The sequence below is a fragment of the Rhinolophus sinicus genome, linkage group LG11 (genome assembly GCF_036562045.2).
Source record: "Rhinolophus sinicus isolate RSC01 linkage group LG11, ASM3656204v1, whole genome shotgun sequence".
NCBI classification, from domain to species: domain Eukaryota; kingdom Metazoa; phylum Chordata; class Mammalia; order Chiroptera; family Rhinolophidae; genus Rhinolophus; species Rhinolophus sinicus.
This window is the reverse complement of record NC_133760.1, coordinates 53,069,352-53,087,970: the sequence shown is the minus strand read 5'-3', so window position 1 is coordinate 53,087,970 and position 18,619 is coordinate 53,069,352. Positions and strand designations below refer to the sequence as shown.

The window sequence follows — 18,619 nt, the reverse complement described above, 5'->3', positions numbered from 1 at the left end:
AACAGGTACTAGTAAGATACTCATTTCCACCACTTACACACACACACACACACACACACACACACTCTCTCTCTCTCTGTCTCTCTGTCTCTCTGTCTCTCTGTCTCTCTCTCCCTCCCTAAAGTGTGCTCATTTTAATAAAGACCCTTCTATTACTACAAACCATTGAAGAAATGTGTCAAGACATGGAGTTTACGGGAATAAGAGGCCTTCCAACAAACCTTGGGCCTTGAGACATGCAGACATGTTAAAGCCTTGCAGCCAACTCAACTGTGCTCTTAAACTGGCTAGAAATTTAGGGACCTCTTCTCTTCGCTTGGGTTTACCTGCATGTTGGTAGTTTTAATAATTGTTCTTTATCCTTTTCTTTACTATTCTTCTTGCTCTGTGTTTAGTGAAAGAACTAGACAAAGGTCTTTTCAAGAACAAGGACAGAGCAAAGCCGAACACACTTGGTGTAAAAGGCCAGGATAGAAATGTGCATATCCACTCGGACCAGCCTGCTCCTGTTAAAGCTTCTCGGTACCTGATTTGCCTGGATGTCTCATAGCAGGAAGTGTGAGAAGACGGTCTATTGGTGGGGCTACTACTCTTCAGGTGAGAAAAAGTTAAACTTCAGAATTTCAGTTTTCTGGTGATGATGTTCCAAGAGCAGTAAGAGAGAAAAACGTAACAAGGCTTCAGTTAGTGAGCTGACGCCTACTGGGCCTGGAAGCCTTCTAGGCACTGAGAATAAATGAATCGTGAATAAGACAAATCCCCAACTTCAAGAAGAGTCCGTCCTAGTGTGGAAGTCACACACTGAACAAGTGTGTACAGATACACCTCGTTTTATTGCACTTCACTTCATTGTGCTTCATGGCTGTTGCTTTTTTTGTTTTAAACAAATGGAAAGCAAACCTAGATGGCGTAGCCAACGACTGGAAGGGTATGTGCCACACGTTTACATGACTGGCACCACACGACTGGCACCACACCAGTTTTTCTCACATCAGCATCCGCACCAACATGTGAGTGATACATTGCCCCACGTCATGAGGGCTACGACGTCACTAAGTGATAGGATTCGTTCCGCTCCTTTATAATCTTATGGGACCAGCATCACACAGGCCGTCTTCTGTCAGGGACCAACACGTCCTCATGTGGCGCCTGACAGTACGTTTAGTCTGAACAATAGACGATGTCGTGTATGAAGTGGGGACACTGGAGGAGGAGACGTTTCAGGGTAACAGCTCCACGGAGGACACACGAAGCTTAAGGAGACCTGCTTTAGACACCTAATATTTAAAACAAGTAAAGTAGATGAGAATCCCTGATATAGGAGAGGCTGAGCACAAGGAAATAGAGAGAAACCAGGGGGGAGGAAAAACCCAAGAGCATGTGGTGTCCTAAAAAATCAAGTTTAAAAACAAAAGCGTTTCACTCCTGAACGTGGTTTGCTGCATGAAATGATCCTGACTAATGACGGCGGACAGAGCCTAAACGCTGGGTTTGGCAATACGCGATCCCGGGTGCCGTCGACAAGAACAACTTCAGGAGAGCAGGAGGAAGAAAGCTTGGGTGAAGTAGGTTCATGGGAAAATAGTCAAAAATAAGGAACCACCATGATTATAGGCAACTCTCATGGTTGTTCCTTATTTTTCAAGGAGTTTTGCTGTAAAGATGAGCAAAGACGCAACAAAGTTGCTGAAAGGGGATGTCTGGGCAAGAGAAACTACTAGTGCGTAAGGCCGGTACTGCAGCAGGTGCCAACGCTAATGGAACGATTCACGGAGAGGGGAAATCCACGGAAAACTGAGGGCGCAGAGCCCATGAGAAAAGAAGTGGGACAGACTCCAGGACAGAGCACAGCAGGGGCCACAGACAGGTTTCATCCCCTTTTGACAGCAGGGAAGGTAGAGTATATATAGGTAGAGATGAAGGCAGGAAGATTTGACGGGGGATGAATGTGTCATTTCTTTCCTGACTTTTTCTTTTTCCATTGAATAAGCAAGACCATTAACTGAAGAATGAAAAATGGGAGGAAGTGTTAGAAATTTGAAGAGAGAAAAGAAAGAACCATCCCTGATAATGGGAGAGAGAATTTCTAAGTAAAAGGAGACTGAGTGAAGGGCAGCAACCATGAGCTGCTTGAGACCCGAGGTCATACATTTACATGACACCAGTCGGCAAGTTGATGTTTGTCCCCAGCCATTTTCACCTGCTAAAACACAGAATTGGGGTTTGGTTATGGAAGCAAAACAGTGGGAGGAGAGCAAAGGAGTTTAGGGAGCAGAAGATTCAACTTCAGAGAAAAAGCCTGTCACCATGTTTAAATTCCAACAGCTGCTATAATATTTTCAGTGAGACACCATCTCACACCAATATCCTCTGGATACAGTATGGACCTTCACCCCTCTGACAACTTACTAAATCACTAGCTTTGTGTAAATTTTGGAAACTGCTTTGGGCAAGCTCCCCTACCTTTTGCAGATACACAATACACATTAGCTTTTCTAAGGCACCGAACAGTCCAGCAAACCAGAAAGGATTTGGTCTGATTTAACCCAGCATTTTATAATATCACTTGCTAATGAAATTTATTTTTTTCCTCACACACTTAATAACACAATAAGCCTTAAACAAACACGAGATGGTTTGTAAGCCAGAAATATACCATGAGTTGTTCTATTAATGGCCTGAAATCAGCAGTTATTCCCATTTTAATTCCCTTTAATAAAATATTTCTCTGCAGATACTAATTTCTTCTAAATCAGGGCTGTAGGGGGAGAACTCAGTTTTCACTTTGTCGAGACTCATCAAACCATTTCAGCAGATGGAAATGTCCCCGGTCAGGAGATGGACACGTGCTCACTGTGCTAATGCCCGTGTGCGTTTTCAATTCCTCACGACGGTCTGGTACCTGTCTCCACGGTGCTTTCCGCGTCCGCCACCTCCAGCCCGTCCGTGCTGTCCTCATCTTCCACCGCACTTCTTCCTCTGCTTCGAGGCCTACAAAGAAGCAGACACATACCGTTACGTGTTGTTATAGCTCGGAATTAAACTCAATAGAAAGCACAAGTTGAAGGCACACAAAATAAAATAATGCAGGCAACTGTTCTACCATTTTATAGGAAATAATAACAACAGACTTTCCAGTCAGACGTGTCTTCTACCTGTATGTGAGGACAGACCCCGATGAATGTGGGTCACAGAACGCGACACTTTGTCCCTCGTTTGGCTGACCTTCAGATGACTCCCTCTTCTACAGGAGGGGTGTTTGACTGCCTAATGGGGTCTTTCAAAGGTCCCACACCAGGCTCTACCTCTATATCCAATGAACTTGAGGAGTGATGCCCGGGCATGCGTGTTTTAAGAAAGTGATGTACACCCCACCAAACCACTCAAAGGAAAACATTCTAAATATTAACCACCGTCCAATTATATCCACTTTACAAGTGTAATGAAATTTAACTTAGAAATACTTCAGTAAAGTAAAATAAACATAAGAGTCATGGTAAGTCATGTGATTTTTTTGATCCAATACAATTTTTAAATAAACTAATGCTTTTAAATTTTTTGAAGTCTCATAAATAAGGAATAGAAATGAGTCAAAAAATTAAAATACATAAAAGAAAAAACAAGATATTATATATATATAAAAACTCGGAAATTGACATAGCAGTATTCAGATAATTTCAGTGCTTTAAATTATTCATTATTTAAAAAGAAAAGATATAAACAAATTCAGTACGTAGCTGAAAAACACTGAAAGAATAGGAAGTAAAGAATATGAAAAAATAAGGCACAAGCTGTTTTAAGCAATAGGAAATCCATTTAAATCTTACTTTGAAAAGAATATTAACCAGTAAAAAACCAATAAAAGAAACATAAGAATTTTTTAAAGTTAAAGTGATCGAAGTCCAAATGGTTTTATAACTAAATTACTGCAAACTGTCAAAAAGTCATCTCTACTCACCCCCAAATAAAAAGAAACACCTAAACCAAAATCCTAACAAATACAGTCCAAAAAAATGGCTGAAAAAGAATCTAAATAAAATACTAATAAATATAATCAGAATGTAGGTATGATTTAATATCAGTAATTTTTCATCATAACATACCAAACAGCCAAAACAGTGTCATTTCTAATTTCATGGCAGAACTAAATAGAAGAAAACAAAGAAATGAGGAGAAAGGGTGATTAGGGCTCAAGCACTTGAAAGCTGATTTTATTATTCATGGAAAAAGGGAGCGAATAATTATCTTCAGAATTATTAAGTCCAACAGTTATGTTTAAATGTAAAAGTAAACTTTACAACAAAGAGGAAAGAAGGAATAAGAAAAATTTGATCAACGCAGAAGCAGGTAGAAAAGGAGAGAAAAAACACATAGTAAATAGAAAATAAAAGATAAAAAACAAATACGAATTTTCACAGTAAATATAAATGGCTTAAACTTTGCTGTCATTATTCAGTGCTAAAAAGATTAATTCACCAGGATCCACAGAACTTCACATTCTATAAAGCACATTCTATAAAGCACATTCCTATTTTACAGAACAAAAGGAAACTGACAAATTCACAATCACTATGGGAGACTAACATCCCACTCTTACAATCTGATAGGTGAAACACCAGAGTTAGTCAGAAGCATGTGAAGCAAGTATTTGGACAACATATTTAACAAGCTTCATTAGATGACTCCATCAAGCCTCCTGTGACCGGCTCTGTTAAAATACAGGAGACAGAGGTAAACAGCAAGGAAAACACCCCAGCCTTCACTAAACTATATTCTAGTGAGAAAAACGTAGCTGTCACGCTTGTAAACAAATAAAACACATGTAACGCCAGGAAAATACAAAGAAAAAAAATAAAGAATGAAGGACTAGCTGCCATTTTAAATAAGAGATTTACAAAACAAACTTTACAAAGTGAAACTTTACGTGCATAAATAGACAGTGCAGTGGCGATCTGACACAGAAGAGGAAGGAACCGTGCAGACACGGGGAGAAGAGCACTGCTCTCAGGGGGGAGAGCAAGGCTGCGCAGACCTGCGTCACGGTGCGGGGAGCAACACGCAGTTGTGTAAGGAGAGGTGAGGTCTACAATGAAAAGGAAAAGTACCAGTTTGTTTAAAAGCTTGTAGAGCATATGAGGACTAGGGACAGGGAGGCTGGAAGTTCTTGAGATAATCCCAACGTGACTGTTACAAGGGGACAGAGAACGAGAAACTAATTCACGAGGCTATATAATTATAAATAATTATGGAGGCAGAAGTTCCTCTTTCCTTCATGCTCTTCAAAATAATGAACACTCACTGTTAAAGACACTGAAACACAAATGGGTTAGCGGCTCTGTCACCTAACCTTCCAAAACAATGTCCTGCTCTTTTTAAGTTTCTCCTTCAACTATCCTGACCGTTGCTACTGTGTTTCCCCGAAAATAAGACCTAGCCGGACAATCCACTCTTATGTGTCTTCGAGAGCAAAAATAATGTAAGACCCAGTCTTATTTTACTGTAAGACCGGATCTTACAACTTGACGTGACGTGACGTGACATAACACAACACCAGGTTTTATATAATATAAGACCGGGTCTTATATTAATTTTTGCTCCAAAAGACGCATTAGAGCCGATTGTCCGGCTAGGTCCTATTTTCAGGGAAACACAGTAAGTTATTATTTTTGGCACAAGTGGCTTTATTTGAAACTTGTCTTATCTCGTGCACATATATCTCAATATATCAATTGTCTGCATTGTGGTACTTATTCCTCCAAAAGAAATTTTTAATTTTTGCTGTTTTTTTTTCCTTCTTCTTATTTCTACTCTTGGTTTTGGCACCAATAAGACATGCTTTTTTACATTCACCAACGATCAGAATTCTTTTCCTTTTGGTCACTGGACCAATTATCAACATGTCATCTTCAAATGTCCCATATTTTAGTCACGTCTTTACCGCTGCTCACTGGCTTCTGCTATGTGACTGTTCTGCCCAATCAAACACCGAATTTGTCTTTTTCTTAATGCAGAAGACAATGGCTGTACTTGTCAACTCTGTATCAGCTTCCAATTTCCATATCCAAATAGCAAAGTAGATGTACACATTTTGTATTTCCATATTGCATTCAGATGTTTCCAGTTTTGGTTTTTAATAGAACTTTGAAGTCTAATTACAAATGATAACATAAAGAATATTTATTTTAATCTTTCTTTGGTTTTTCTACCTTCTTTTTTCCTTTGTATTTCTTAACGCTTTCGTTTTGATTTACCTTGTTGCAAAGAAATTTGAAATAATACCACTAACTTTTAGATCATTTTCCATCAAAAGTCCAATGTTCCATATCAATCTTATAAATTAAAACTAATTTGAGTTCCTGAAATGACATAGGAGACATCTACTGAAAGCCACATCAGAGTAAGAAGGTTCACAATTACCCACCAGCCATAAACAACTAGAAAACCACACAAAACAGAAGAAACCACCCTTCTCGGACCCTGGCGCACAGGCAGGCAGGAATGGGGCTGTAACCCCTCAACAGAGAAGCAAACACTGTGAACCGGGCATCACAGAGGCTTTCTGCTCGGAACTCAGTTACAAACTGGAACAGAGCGTGGGACTCAGAGACTGGCAACTGTGCAGAAAAGGGGAGACAGAAACCCTCAGCCCAGGAGCCTAGAAATTACGAGACAGTACGTGAGAGGAGGCAGCAGGGCAGAGAAAGCGCTCCAGAAATCTGCACATGGTGCCCAGATATCCAACCTGCGGAGCTGTGGTGTAACACCCCCTAAGGCTGGACAAGAACAACTTCCAAAGAACAATTCCACAAGAGCTGTGATTACAAACCACTCCCAGAGCTCCCGGAGAGCCGGGAATAAAGCGCCTCCCCTCACGCCAGAGCCCCAAGACCTCACTGATGACACTGTCACATTCAGGAAGAGACCAGAGCAGAGCAACCTTTAGGAGTGGGGCTAAATGAATCCTAGGAATAGAACAAAGGCTATGGCAGACCATGCCTAAAAGAGCTGACAAATAAGTCTCAACAGAATCCAAATGATCCATGACTACCTTAACGACCAGGCCAAAAAGAAGTTCAACACTTGTGAAAGCACTATGAAAAAACCGAGCTCTCAGCAACACCAACGAAATCACAATATGGGCATCCAATAAAAATTTACAATGTACACAAAGAAGCAGGGAAATGTGAATCATAAGCAAGAGAAAAATCAAGAAATAGAAACAGAAAACAACAGAGATGATGATAGATGGGACGAGACTGGACATCAAACCAGCTATTATCAATATGAGGAGAGAAATGGAAGATACTAAAAAAATAAACCAAATGGAACTCACAGAGGTAGCCTCAAAAGATATCATCAAATGAAAATTTCATTTTGAAAGATTAACGTCTGATTAGAAATGGCAAAAGAAGACGGACCTTAAAGATGTAGCAAAAAATTCTACCATAATTGAATGACAAGTGGAAAAAGACATAGTTATAAATGGGTTTACTGATAAATTCTATCAAACTTTTAAGAAATAATCCTAACCCTACACTATCTTCAGGATATGCTGGAGAAAGGAACACTTCCCAACTCATTCTACGAGGTCGGCATTACATTGACAGCAAAGTCAAAGACACTGTATACAACCAATGTCCACCAAAATCACAGACTTGTTCCACAGAATTAAAAAGGAACGCTCCAACACCCATTACTCCCAGATATTACAACTGTCATACCAAATCAAAACAATTGTGTAAGAAAATAAAATTACAGCTGTTCTTCATTTTTTAAAAACACATACATAAAAATCTCAAGCAAAAAATTATCAGGAGGCTCCAGTTCTAGATAAGATGGAGAAACACATGCCAAACTTTTTCTCTCACTGAATGCAAGTATAAAACATGGAAATAACACATGGAACAACTATTTGACCTTCCCTAACACTAGATAACAGCAGGTTCATCAGGAACAGACACCAAAATGCAAAGTACGGCCAAAACAGCACACTGGCTTTACTATTTTACTTCTCCAGTCTCCCTGGGACGGAATGAGCTCAGGAGAGAGCACTGCAGCAGGTACAGCGAGAGCGCGCCTGAGCTGACCTGCAACCTGCACAGGAGGGGCTGTTCCTAATCAGGTAAGAAAGACTCTGATTAAAGCCTAGGGCCTCATTTCTAACCTCTGACCACTACTGAGTCCATATAATGCCAAATTACCTGCAAATGGAACATCTGTGCCAATTAGTTGTAAGATACCAAAAAATCCCTGTGACCATTTTGTTCAATAATTTAATACATATGTACATAGATATACGCATATACATACTTACACACACCCAGTAAAAATCAAGTCACAAAATTCTATGGTCATAATTTGATCCTTGAGCCCCCTAAAATATGTCGCTTACTGAATAACATTAAATAATTCTTCTTAAAAACATTACTAATACAGTAACATTTTTAAAAGAGAAAAAACAAATTCTCAATAGAAAAACGAAGAATATGACCAGCAATTAAAGAGAATGAAATGGCCTTTACCACATGAGACATTCAACCTCACTAACAATTTTAGAAATGGAAATTAAAGCAAGCAGATATCATTTTACATATCAAATTAGCAAAGGGTGATAAAACCCTCCACTGGGCAGGTTACAGGAAAACAGACACTAGTTAGAGTAAACTGGACAATCAAACCAACAATATCCTAGATACAGACCATACAGAATACAGATCTTTTTAGTCTCTTATGTCACAAAGGTCTTAGAGAAAATCACTTGGTAATTATAAAGACTACAACACAACACAAGTAATCGTCAAGGCAAGTCAATGTAGCAATGACATTATAACCAAAGGAAAGAAAACAAAACAAGTGTAACCATCTTCCCATGCAACAGGCAGTAATCATCCCAGCAGTTCAAAATGGGCACAGCCAATTAACTGGCACCTTCCTTCCTATATTGTAAGTGTAGATGTGCTTATAGCTGGTAATTGCATACATAGTGTCTACGTGTGTAACTGTTTAGCTAAGTTTAGGTTTCACAAAGACTTGAATATTTGGAGTGAGGAAGAAGTATATATCATACTTACCACAAATGAAAGTGAAACTTTCTAATAAATACCTAGGTATCATTTTTTATTGTTGTTTTAATTTACGACCTTGCAATCAAAGAATTTACAGTGGTACATACAGAATTTCCCAACAATGGATAGTTGTAAAGTTTGAGTATTTGTTAAAAATGACAGTTCAAAACATAGAAATGAAAAATACAAGGAAGAGGTCCTTGCAAAGATCAATTTTTCAAAAGGTCCTTGATTTAAAAATGACAAACTTTAATAAACTCACATCCATTAGTTTACCTGAAATTTTCTTTTAAATGTGTTTTCTTGGGGAGAGGGATACGTGGGAACTGTACTTTCTGTGCAACTCTATAAACCTAATATTAACCCGCAAAATTAAGTTTATTAAAGAAACGTATTAACCCATTTAAAAAACTGTGTTCTATTAAACTATTTTCAAAACAATGTTTTGTGGTGAAATATAGAAGAACAGTATAAAGGAAAGCACTAAAATTGTTGTGGGAAAGGGAAATTTATTTACAAAGGATCAAGAATCAAAACTGCATCAAATTTCTCAACAGAAATATTTTAAGTAGAAAACAACTCAAAATAAAAAACACAGAATGGGTGGAAAGGAGTTGATAAATAATACGTATAAAATAAGATGGTAGGAATAACTCCAAACATATATCAATAATTATGAAACATGTAAATGAACTAGTCTCCAGCAGAAAAACAAAAATTACCAGGCTAGAGTTGTTTTAAGTTTTAAGCTATGAAGAGACATCTAAACACAAAGGCAAAAAACAGCTCAAACTAAAATCAGAGAAAAAGATTGACAAGGTGTTCAATCTCACAGATAATCAGAAAAATGAAATCTAAAACAATATATTTCTCAGCTACTATACTGGAAATGTTTTAAATCTGATTATACCAAAAATTGGTTTAAAAAAACCTACAGCAACTTTTAGACTTTTACTGATGCAAGTGTGAAATGGTGCAATCCTTTCGACAAACACTCAATATTACCCAGTCAAGTTGGGTGATGTATACACCTTAGATCAGGGGTGTCCAAACTTTTTTCAACGTTTTTCACCAAGGGCCAAATGTGGGAAAATACATTTGGCCCTTCTTATTTACTATAAGACCCATTCTTATTTTACTATAAAACCAGGTCTTATATAATATAAGACCTGGTATAACATTATAATATAATGTAATGTAATGTAATATAATATAACATAATATAATATATATAATATAATACTGGGTATAATATAATATAATAATATCGGGTCTTATAAATTTTTGCTCCAAAAGACACATTAGAGCTGACAGTCCAGGCTAGGTCTTATTTTTGGGGAACAGTCCATACACAAATATAAATGTATCTTTCAAAGATGAGGGCAAATGGTTAGAAAAACAAAACAGATTCTTGTACCACCAAAAGCTGCCAAACAACTGCCTTCTGAAGTTTCAGGAAGGGAATTCCCAGAAGGAAAATGGGAGATGTAGGAGGGAATGGTGAGGAGAGAAAAGAGTGAACTTGTCCCCATCCCCAGACAAACACTAACTGCATGAACGGAGACTAATCACGTCTGATCTGGGGGTTCCAAAAAGGCCTGAGGTGATGGGCAGGCGCGTGTGAGCCGGGAGGCAGGTGATCAGAGGAGAAGCACTTTAAGGCTGTTACCTTTGGGAGTAAGGTGAATTGCTGACTCATGTTGCATTTTGGATCAATATTTATGCTGACACTCCCAGGGCAGACACAAAGCAATACACACAATGCACAACTACCAAAGGGAAGAGTGGAAACAAGACAGAAGATGGGAAAGCATCTCAATCCAGGGGGAGCAGGATACAGAGCAGAGCCGCGTATGAAACAGCAGCACGACGCCCAGGGAAGGGAAAAGGGAGCTGTGTACGCAGGACAGTTACCGGCTGCCCCGCGCAGGATTCCTCTAAGACAATGTTTAAAAGCAGGCGAACCTAAGCATGTGTCGTACAGAGATACCTACAGATGTGGCTTCTAAAAACTATAAAAAGAACCAAGAAAATGTTCAACACAAACTTCAGAGTGACTGCTCTGGAGGGGAAGGAAGGAGCGGTGCGACCGAGGACAGGTATTTAGGGGACTTCAAAACCTTGGGGGTAATATTCTACTCTTCACTAGAAAGGAAGCACACAAATGCTTGTTATTCTTTAAACTAAACTGTATAGAATTACATATAAAATCACACGTAGAAGAAAGGAATACGAAACTGCACAATTTGAAGTGAACTTAAAGGGCTGTCCCTGTCCCCCAAGCCCCCGGGTGGCTCCACACAAACTTCCACTTACAATAGCCACGTGTCTCCTCCACCTCTGCCAAGGCCTGTTCGCTTCAGGACTGTTATTTAAACTGTGATTTGTTAATTAACTATTTAAGCAATGACTGTGTTTTTCTTTTCCCCTTACTTTCTGTTTCTTACCTAGACCGTGAGCTCCCCAAGGCAGAGATGTTTCTTTCGGGCTTCCCTTCCTGCCCAGAACCTGCCTCAACCTTTCTTTGTACAAAGTGGGTATTCAGATGTTTATTGTACCGAGTTCTAAATTTACATCTGCATATGCCTGGATATTTACTTCCCAGTCTCATATTCCTTAACAGTTAATATGAAATGAGGAAGCATGTAACACAATTAACAAACTCAAGTTCTAATATTTCCTTCACTCTGAAGCAAATATTTTCTTTACTATGTTAAACCAGAAGTCCTGGATTGGAGGGTGGGGTGGGTTCTGCATTTTAGTTTTCTATGTTCTGTTTCCAACTTCAATGAAATAAAGAGTACAAACTCCTTTATCTTCTTTAAAAACTTACAAGGAATCGAATAAAATGAGATATGTAAGTGTTTTTCAGTTTCTCCCTTTTCAAACAAGCCTCTCCGGAACTCTTCCTTCCACAGCCTAGCTTCTAGAAAGAATCCACAGGCTGTGCTCCTCCACTTCCTCGTCTCCCATTCACCCCTCAATCCAAGGCCCCCACACTAATGAAGCGTCTTTCAAGGCCATTCTTTCAGCAGTTTCTAAATTCCATATTCCCATTCTTTCAGTTGAACCAGTTTTCCCAAAGCAGTTTGCAGAAGTCACGTAAAAGAATTTATCTAGCTACCTACTGACATATGTACTGAAAATTTGAAATCTAGAACTTGTTTCAAAATAGCTGGAGAGGGGAGAGGATGGGAGGGGAGTAACAGCCCAGATGGAACAAGACTGACCACAAGGGGGACAGCTGTTAAAACTAGGTAATGGGAACGTAGGGTTTCATATAAAAATCTCTCTATTTTTATATATGTTTAAAATTCCACAAAGTTTTTAGAAATACTTATTTACTACTTGATCAAACTGTATGACTAAAAGTGCATCTAAAGTAGGGTCATAAAATCTTACTATTAGCAGGATTTGTTCAACTGTGTCCAGTGATGAATTCCTCCTATAACCTCCCAGACAAGACGTCCAGCCTCTACTTCGTCAATACACAACACAGAACGAGAATGCCGGCCAGAGATACACGCATGAATGAGAGACGTGTACATGAGAAACAAGCAACAGAATGTCTCCAGACAGTGAAAGCAAACAGATTAGTTGGGAAAGGACAGGCCACTTTATGATTAGTAGACTTGACAAAGAAGGATGGGTAGGATTTCAGAAAGGAAAACGGAACAGAATGAAGTGGGGAGAAGGAGGAGAGAAAAGTAACTCGGGCAGCAAGAGCGGCTTGAGGAGGCAGAGGGGAGGGTAAATCCTGCCGTATTCTGCAGAGAACAAGTGTCGACAGGTAAAATGGACCCCAGGTGTGGGAAGGACGTGAATGCAAAGCTAAGATGTTTGAACAAAATCCAGCTGAGAGTTTCTGAACGTTTTACAGCAAAAAAGTTTCAGAACCAATTATACACTGGAAGAAATACCTCGTCAGATTAATAACCCAGATGAGAAAATGAGCTCTGAAGGAACTGCTCAATGGACACCTGTTTCTGTGCTTACAGCAGCTTGGAGAGTCTGTCCCCAAGTTTTGTTCTGTTTTTAATTCAAAGCCGAAATAATCTGATCATTCATTTCTTCAACAAACATCTGAGCGCTGGCTGTGTGCTGGGCACTGTTCCAGGCAGGCCCACAATTCGTATTTCAGAGTCCTGGTTCTGGCCTCTAGAGCAGCAGTTCTCAACTTGGGGGCGGGGGGCAGCTTTTGTCTCCCCCAAGGACGCACAGCGCAGTCCCCACAACAAGGAATCCGCCAGCCCAACGTGTCAGCGGGCCACGCATGAGAAGCCCCGCTCTAGGGCAGCACAACCCAGACCCTCATCCAAGGCGCTGTCGGATGCACGTTACTTCCATTTCCTCCTGTTTCTCGTCCACAAACGCACAAACCCATTTTAATAATGTGGCAAGAGGAACTAAACGTACCATGAATCTCAAGATCTGGTTTTTAAAAAGTTTATAAACTGCATTTATTTTACAAAAACTTTTAGAAATAAAACTGTCTACCTCTTGTGTTATCCTCTGTTCTCAAAAACTCAGGCTAAAAGCTTTCGGCAACGTCTGAGTCCTCGTTTTCCTTGGTGCCCCTACAGCAGCTAATCGCCCCTTTCTGGAACTTCCTTCCACGGAAGGCCTCACAGCTCAATGGCTCCCCTTCTTTCCCCAGGGCCATCATCTGACACACTTCCCTCACTGCTTGCTCAGGAGCTCTGCCCGTGGTCTGTACCTCCCTGCCTCCCCCCACCCCCACACTATCCTACTCAGGAACACTGCATGTTTCACCTGCTAGAAATGCCACAAAGTTGCCTGCAACATACCGAGTAAGAGCCCAATTCCCGGAGCTCGGCATTCAAGGCCTTTTCTCAACAACGGGCCACAACCCTCCTTTCCCATTCCTTCTCCCATTACTCCCCTCAGGAACAGCCTTTTTCAGCAACAGGAGTTCTTCTGAGCACACAAACAACCTTCCAGATCCGAGCAATCAAAAGCCACTTAGGCTTCATTCAGATAAGTTATGTTTGCGACTCAGAAAAGCAGGGGTCAACTCCTAGGGCACCCGACCTGCCCCCCTCACTGTCCTCACTCAGAACTTCCTCCACTCAGCTCTCCACCGCTCTGACTCATCCAACCCTGCAAATGTGCCATCTTTTCAAACATCTTTTCACAACGTCCTAACACAGTCATCTCCACCACAACCACCTGCCCCACCTGCCCCGCCTGCCCCACCCTGTATCTGTGGCTTTCAGGCCATTTTATTTGGCAATAAACATATCATTTCATTTTTATTGGTTCTCTTTTATATTCAAACAGCTCCAATTATAATTGGTTCATTATAAGCTGAATGGGAGGGAAAAAGGGCATTTACATTCCCAAACCAATCTTCAATGCTCTTGTAAAGACTTTTTAAATCACAATTCCCAGCATTAGCAAGAAAACAAATAAACAGGTATGTGCGTGTATTATTGGTAGGAGTATAAGTTGGTACAATTATGCCTCAGTGATATTTGTCGATATTAAAAGTCTAAAATCTGTATAGCCTTTGGCCCAGGAATTCCACTTAGGAATTCATCATGAGTAAATAATAAAGTGCACCAAGATACTCATCTGCACATCGTTTCTGACTCTCAAAAAAAAAAGAATCCTCCCGTCCAACAAGAAAAGACCATTCATTCAGGTGACTCATTTATTTGAGCAACGCAATACTCTGCAGCCACTAAAACCCTACAGGGCTACGGTCACTGACGTGGCAATCTCATCCTCCTTAAGTGAAAGAGTATAAACAATGTGATCCACATCTTTTCTTTTATGTTATGATTTCCTATTTTTTCCAAATGTTTTCTACACACGCATATACAGACATAATGTGTATATGTAAAAAAATATACCACTAAGTGTTTGTAAGCCTTAAGATGCTGGGACAAAAGATTTTTATTCTTTTGTTGATGAATATTTATAATTTAGCTATATTAATTTTTTCTGATATAATAAACATTTTAAGGCTTATTTATAATTGAATGGCAATCTTACAAAACCGAAGAAACCTTGGTTTAATGTATCTGTGGGAAAAACTTTTTCAGGAGGAATGCTAAAACACCCCGCACCCACGCGCACAGTTCAGTGACCCAAAAGCATCCCCAGCGACCCTGGGGGTTCTCACTTTGGCCTGGGACCAGAGACTCTGTAAAGACTGCCGGTTAAGACTAAGGGTAAGGACAGGAGGCCTGGAAAGCCTTGGGGTGCGGGGGTGGGGGTATTAAGACACACGCCGTGGTCTGTGTGTGCTGGGCACACAGCATAAACTTAGATGAGAAGGGCGTCATCAAATCAGAAAGGCAGCACAGGGGATGCCACGGGCATGAGCTCCAGAGGCCGAAAGCTTGGGTTCCATCTCACCTCGCCCTCTGACCGGAAGTATCGCCTTGAGCAAGCGGCTTAGCTTCCCGGCGCATTTGCTCATCTGTACAATGGGGACAGTGCATGCTGAGAACTCAGGTCAGCTACATAGTTACCGCCATCACGATTCCTGCCACTGAGAGGAAGCCCTGTGCTGCTCCTAAAACAGTCGTGGCTTCTCAACCATCAATCACTGTTTTGGAAGCCAGCCTCCTTTCTAACCTTGCCAGGTGCCAGCTCCACGAAGAACAAGAGCCAGGACTCGAGCAGGAAGCCGGAGGCAGTGAGTGTGTTTGTTGGGGGCAAGGCAAGGGTAGGAGCAGGGTGTCAGATGGGATCTGCGGAGGCAGTTCAGAAAAAGGACACGTGAGTCACTGCACGGTGCTGCCAGAATCGTCTTCATAGAGCGTGTTTGTGTCATTCCCTGGATAAAACCTTTCCATGTCTCTCCACGGCCTTCAGAGTCATAGCAAAACTCTTCCTTCAGCTGACTTACATCCATACTCCGCCTTACGCCCAACACACTGGTCTCCTGGCCATACTGAACTTGCTCATTACGAACTCCCTCCCTTCTCAGAGCCTGTGCATGTGGCGCTCCCTGGAGCTGGAAAGTAACCTCTACCTCCTCCAACAGAAGTAAACTGCTATTCAACCTTCACAACTCAGCTCAAGGTCAACTCCAGGGCCCCTTCCTGACCTTCAAGCTAAGACCATCTGTGATGTGCACACTACCTCTGCCCCCTGCACTGCTCCCTACCAGCCAGTGACACCATGGAGGGACCTGGCCTTCATCTGCGAGGTCCCAGAGATGGTTCTACACAGTGGGACTGATACTTAAGGAAAGAGGAATACTTAATACGGATTCGTCACAATTGGAAATGCTCGTGACCCAAATGATTCCACTGCAAACTGGTAAAGACAGAATCAAACATTTATCCTGCATTTCCTGTGAAAACTGTTACATTACTAGGCAACCAAGTAATAGGTGAGGGGGATTTTTCTCTTTATAAAAAGTATTCCCGCTAATAAAATGAAGGAATAGCAGAATTAACACCTCATCCTTTCACAGCCCCTATGAATCAATGGCTCTGGGCACTGGTCAGCAACAGCTTCTAGGGTCACAAAAAGGGCCACCCAGACTCTATGTGCCTCCTGACGAAAGAATGCACCGTATGAAGCAGACATGAAAGATACAACTGAACCCGAACCCGATCGAGTCTCCAGTTCCAACTGCTAGTTTGGAATCAGGGACAGATCTGCAAAATCCAGACCGGCGGGGTGGGGGGGGAGGGCTTGCTTCTTCAACAAATAATACACTGTAAGTTAAAAAATAATAATAAAAGGGTAGCAATCCATAGATTACAAACGGCTGAATCACAATGCTTGGGCCTTACTCAGATTCTGATTCAAACAAACTGGTTTTTCAAAAAATTAAGATCCCGGCTTAATCTGCTCACGGAATCTTTGGTGACATTATGGATTTAACCGTTAACTATTTTTAGGCAATGATGATGGCATTAGGGTTTTTTTTAAAGTCTTCGCTTTTTTAGAGATACATTCTCAAATATTTATAAATGAAATTATATTGTGCCTGAAATTTGTTTCAAAAGAACACGAGAGAGAAGTGGGTGACAGTAGAAATGAAACAAGCCGGGCCCTGTGCTGCTAAGTGTGTAAGGGAGGCGATGAGTTAGGGGTTCATTAGACTGTTCTCCACACATTGTACATGGGCAAATTTTCTATGACAGACAGTTAGAAAAACAAACAGGTGCAAAGGGAAAAGTAGTGACCAGAGCGACCACAAGTCCACTGAACATCAAAGCAAGTGGAGGGAAGGAAAGATGACAGATGGAGGTGGCAGCAACTTGAAAACAAACGGTTTTAGCACAAGGACGACGTCTGCTGAACACAAGACCCAGGAGGAGAAAGACCCAGGACACAGCAGAGGGCAGAGCAGTAAGGGAAGCTGCGTTTGCACGACTCTGAATTTTCAGCGGAGTTCAAAGCACGGACCCTGCAGGGAACACACACTGCCTGGGTTCAAATCCTGCCTCTGTACTCACTCTGCACCTTAGTTTCCTCAGGTGTGAAAAAAGGAACCCAGGATAATGGTCGGGTTCACTTCAGAGGACTTTTCTGAGAACAAATGAGTTAATGTCTTGTAACAAACAGTTCTCCTAAAACAGTGCTGCACGAAGCTCTGGGTGCCTGTTAACGGTCCCCTGCCCCGCACCCTACTTTCCATGTGGGAACACAGACCCCAAGAGGTGAGGGGCTTGCTCAGCAACAACCTCAGAACCACCTTCCAGGCTGAGTGCTCCTGCCACAGACTGGCTGGCGAGTCACCACACGCACCTCCCGGTTCCCAACTTCCCTTCCATGCACCGGAGTGTGGGCCCCAGTGATGGGTACCTCGTCGCTACTCCCAGGCCCTGCCCCCAGACCTCCCAGGTAACCCTCTCCCCCCATCAGCCAGGGGGTGTCCACGCCCAGGGCCGGATCAGAAGGCCCGTGTTGAAGACGCCAAAGAAGAGAGCAGCTCGTCCCAGCAGAATAAACTGTTACGTCCTGAGGCTCTGAAATCTCAGGGTTTATCTGTTACAGCAGCTGCCGTAAGTCTAGCTAACACAGTCCTTTTTACAGACCCATCACCGGATCACGACTCCTCCTTTACAGGTGGGAAAACTGACGCATGGCAAGGGTCATGGTCTCACCCGTCAGTGGTACAGCCAGGACCGGACACGGCGCTGGCTTCACACAGAGCTGAGGCTCTTACGTGTCTTCTGAGGTCACAGAGCACAAGGGGAGTCAGGATTTCTAATCAGAATTGTGTACGTATTCCTAAAAGACCACTTCCATCTCTCAGAAGACTATGGAACATTGTCACCTTAAAGCAAAAAGATGTAAGGAGGCCCCCAAAAGTTCCAGCAGGGCTTAACAAAGACGGGAGACACATCAGAATATTTCTTAAATACCGTGTACATTAAAAAGACCACACTGCCTTATCCTTGCAAATAGCCATATAGGACAAGCTTTAATTTTTTAATTACAGTTTTTCAGCTTTGATTTTTCCTATGTGATTTTACCTGAGCTATCCCTGTTTACTGATAATTACATAACATGATTTTATAATATTAGTAATTTTTAAAAACAAGATTCAATAAGTAGAA

General features: G+C 41.4%; 1 protein-coding gene across 17 annotated transcripts in view; it reads right to left on the bottom strand.

Moving 5' to 3' along the window:
- Nucleotides 1-18,619, bottom strand: part of KMT2C (lysine methyltransferase 2C) — a 222,470-nt gene that overhangs the window by 165,916 nt on the left and 37,935 nt on the right. For all 17 annotated transcript variants that reach the window (XM_074315065.1, XM_074315070.1, XM_074315069.1 and 14 more), the window contains exon 2: nucleotides 2,903-2,991. In XM_074315065.1, the coding sequence (XP_074171166.1) occupies nucleotides 2,903-2,991 (89 nt within the window). The remainder of the gene's footprint in view (nucleotides 1-2,902; nucleotides 2,992-18,619) is intronic.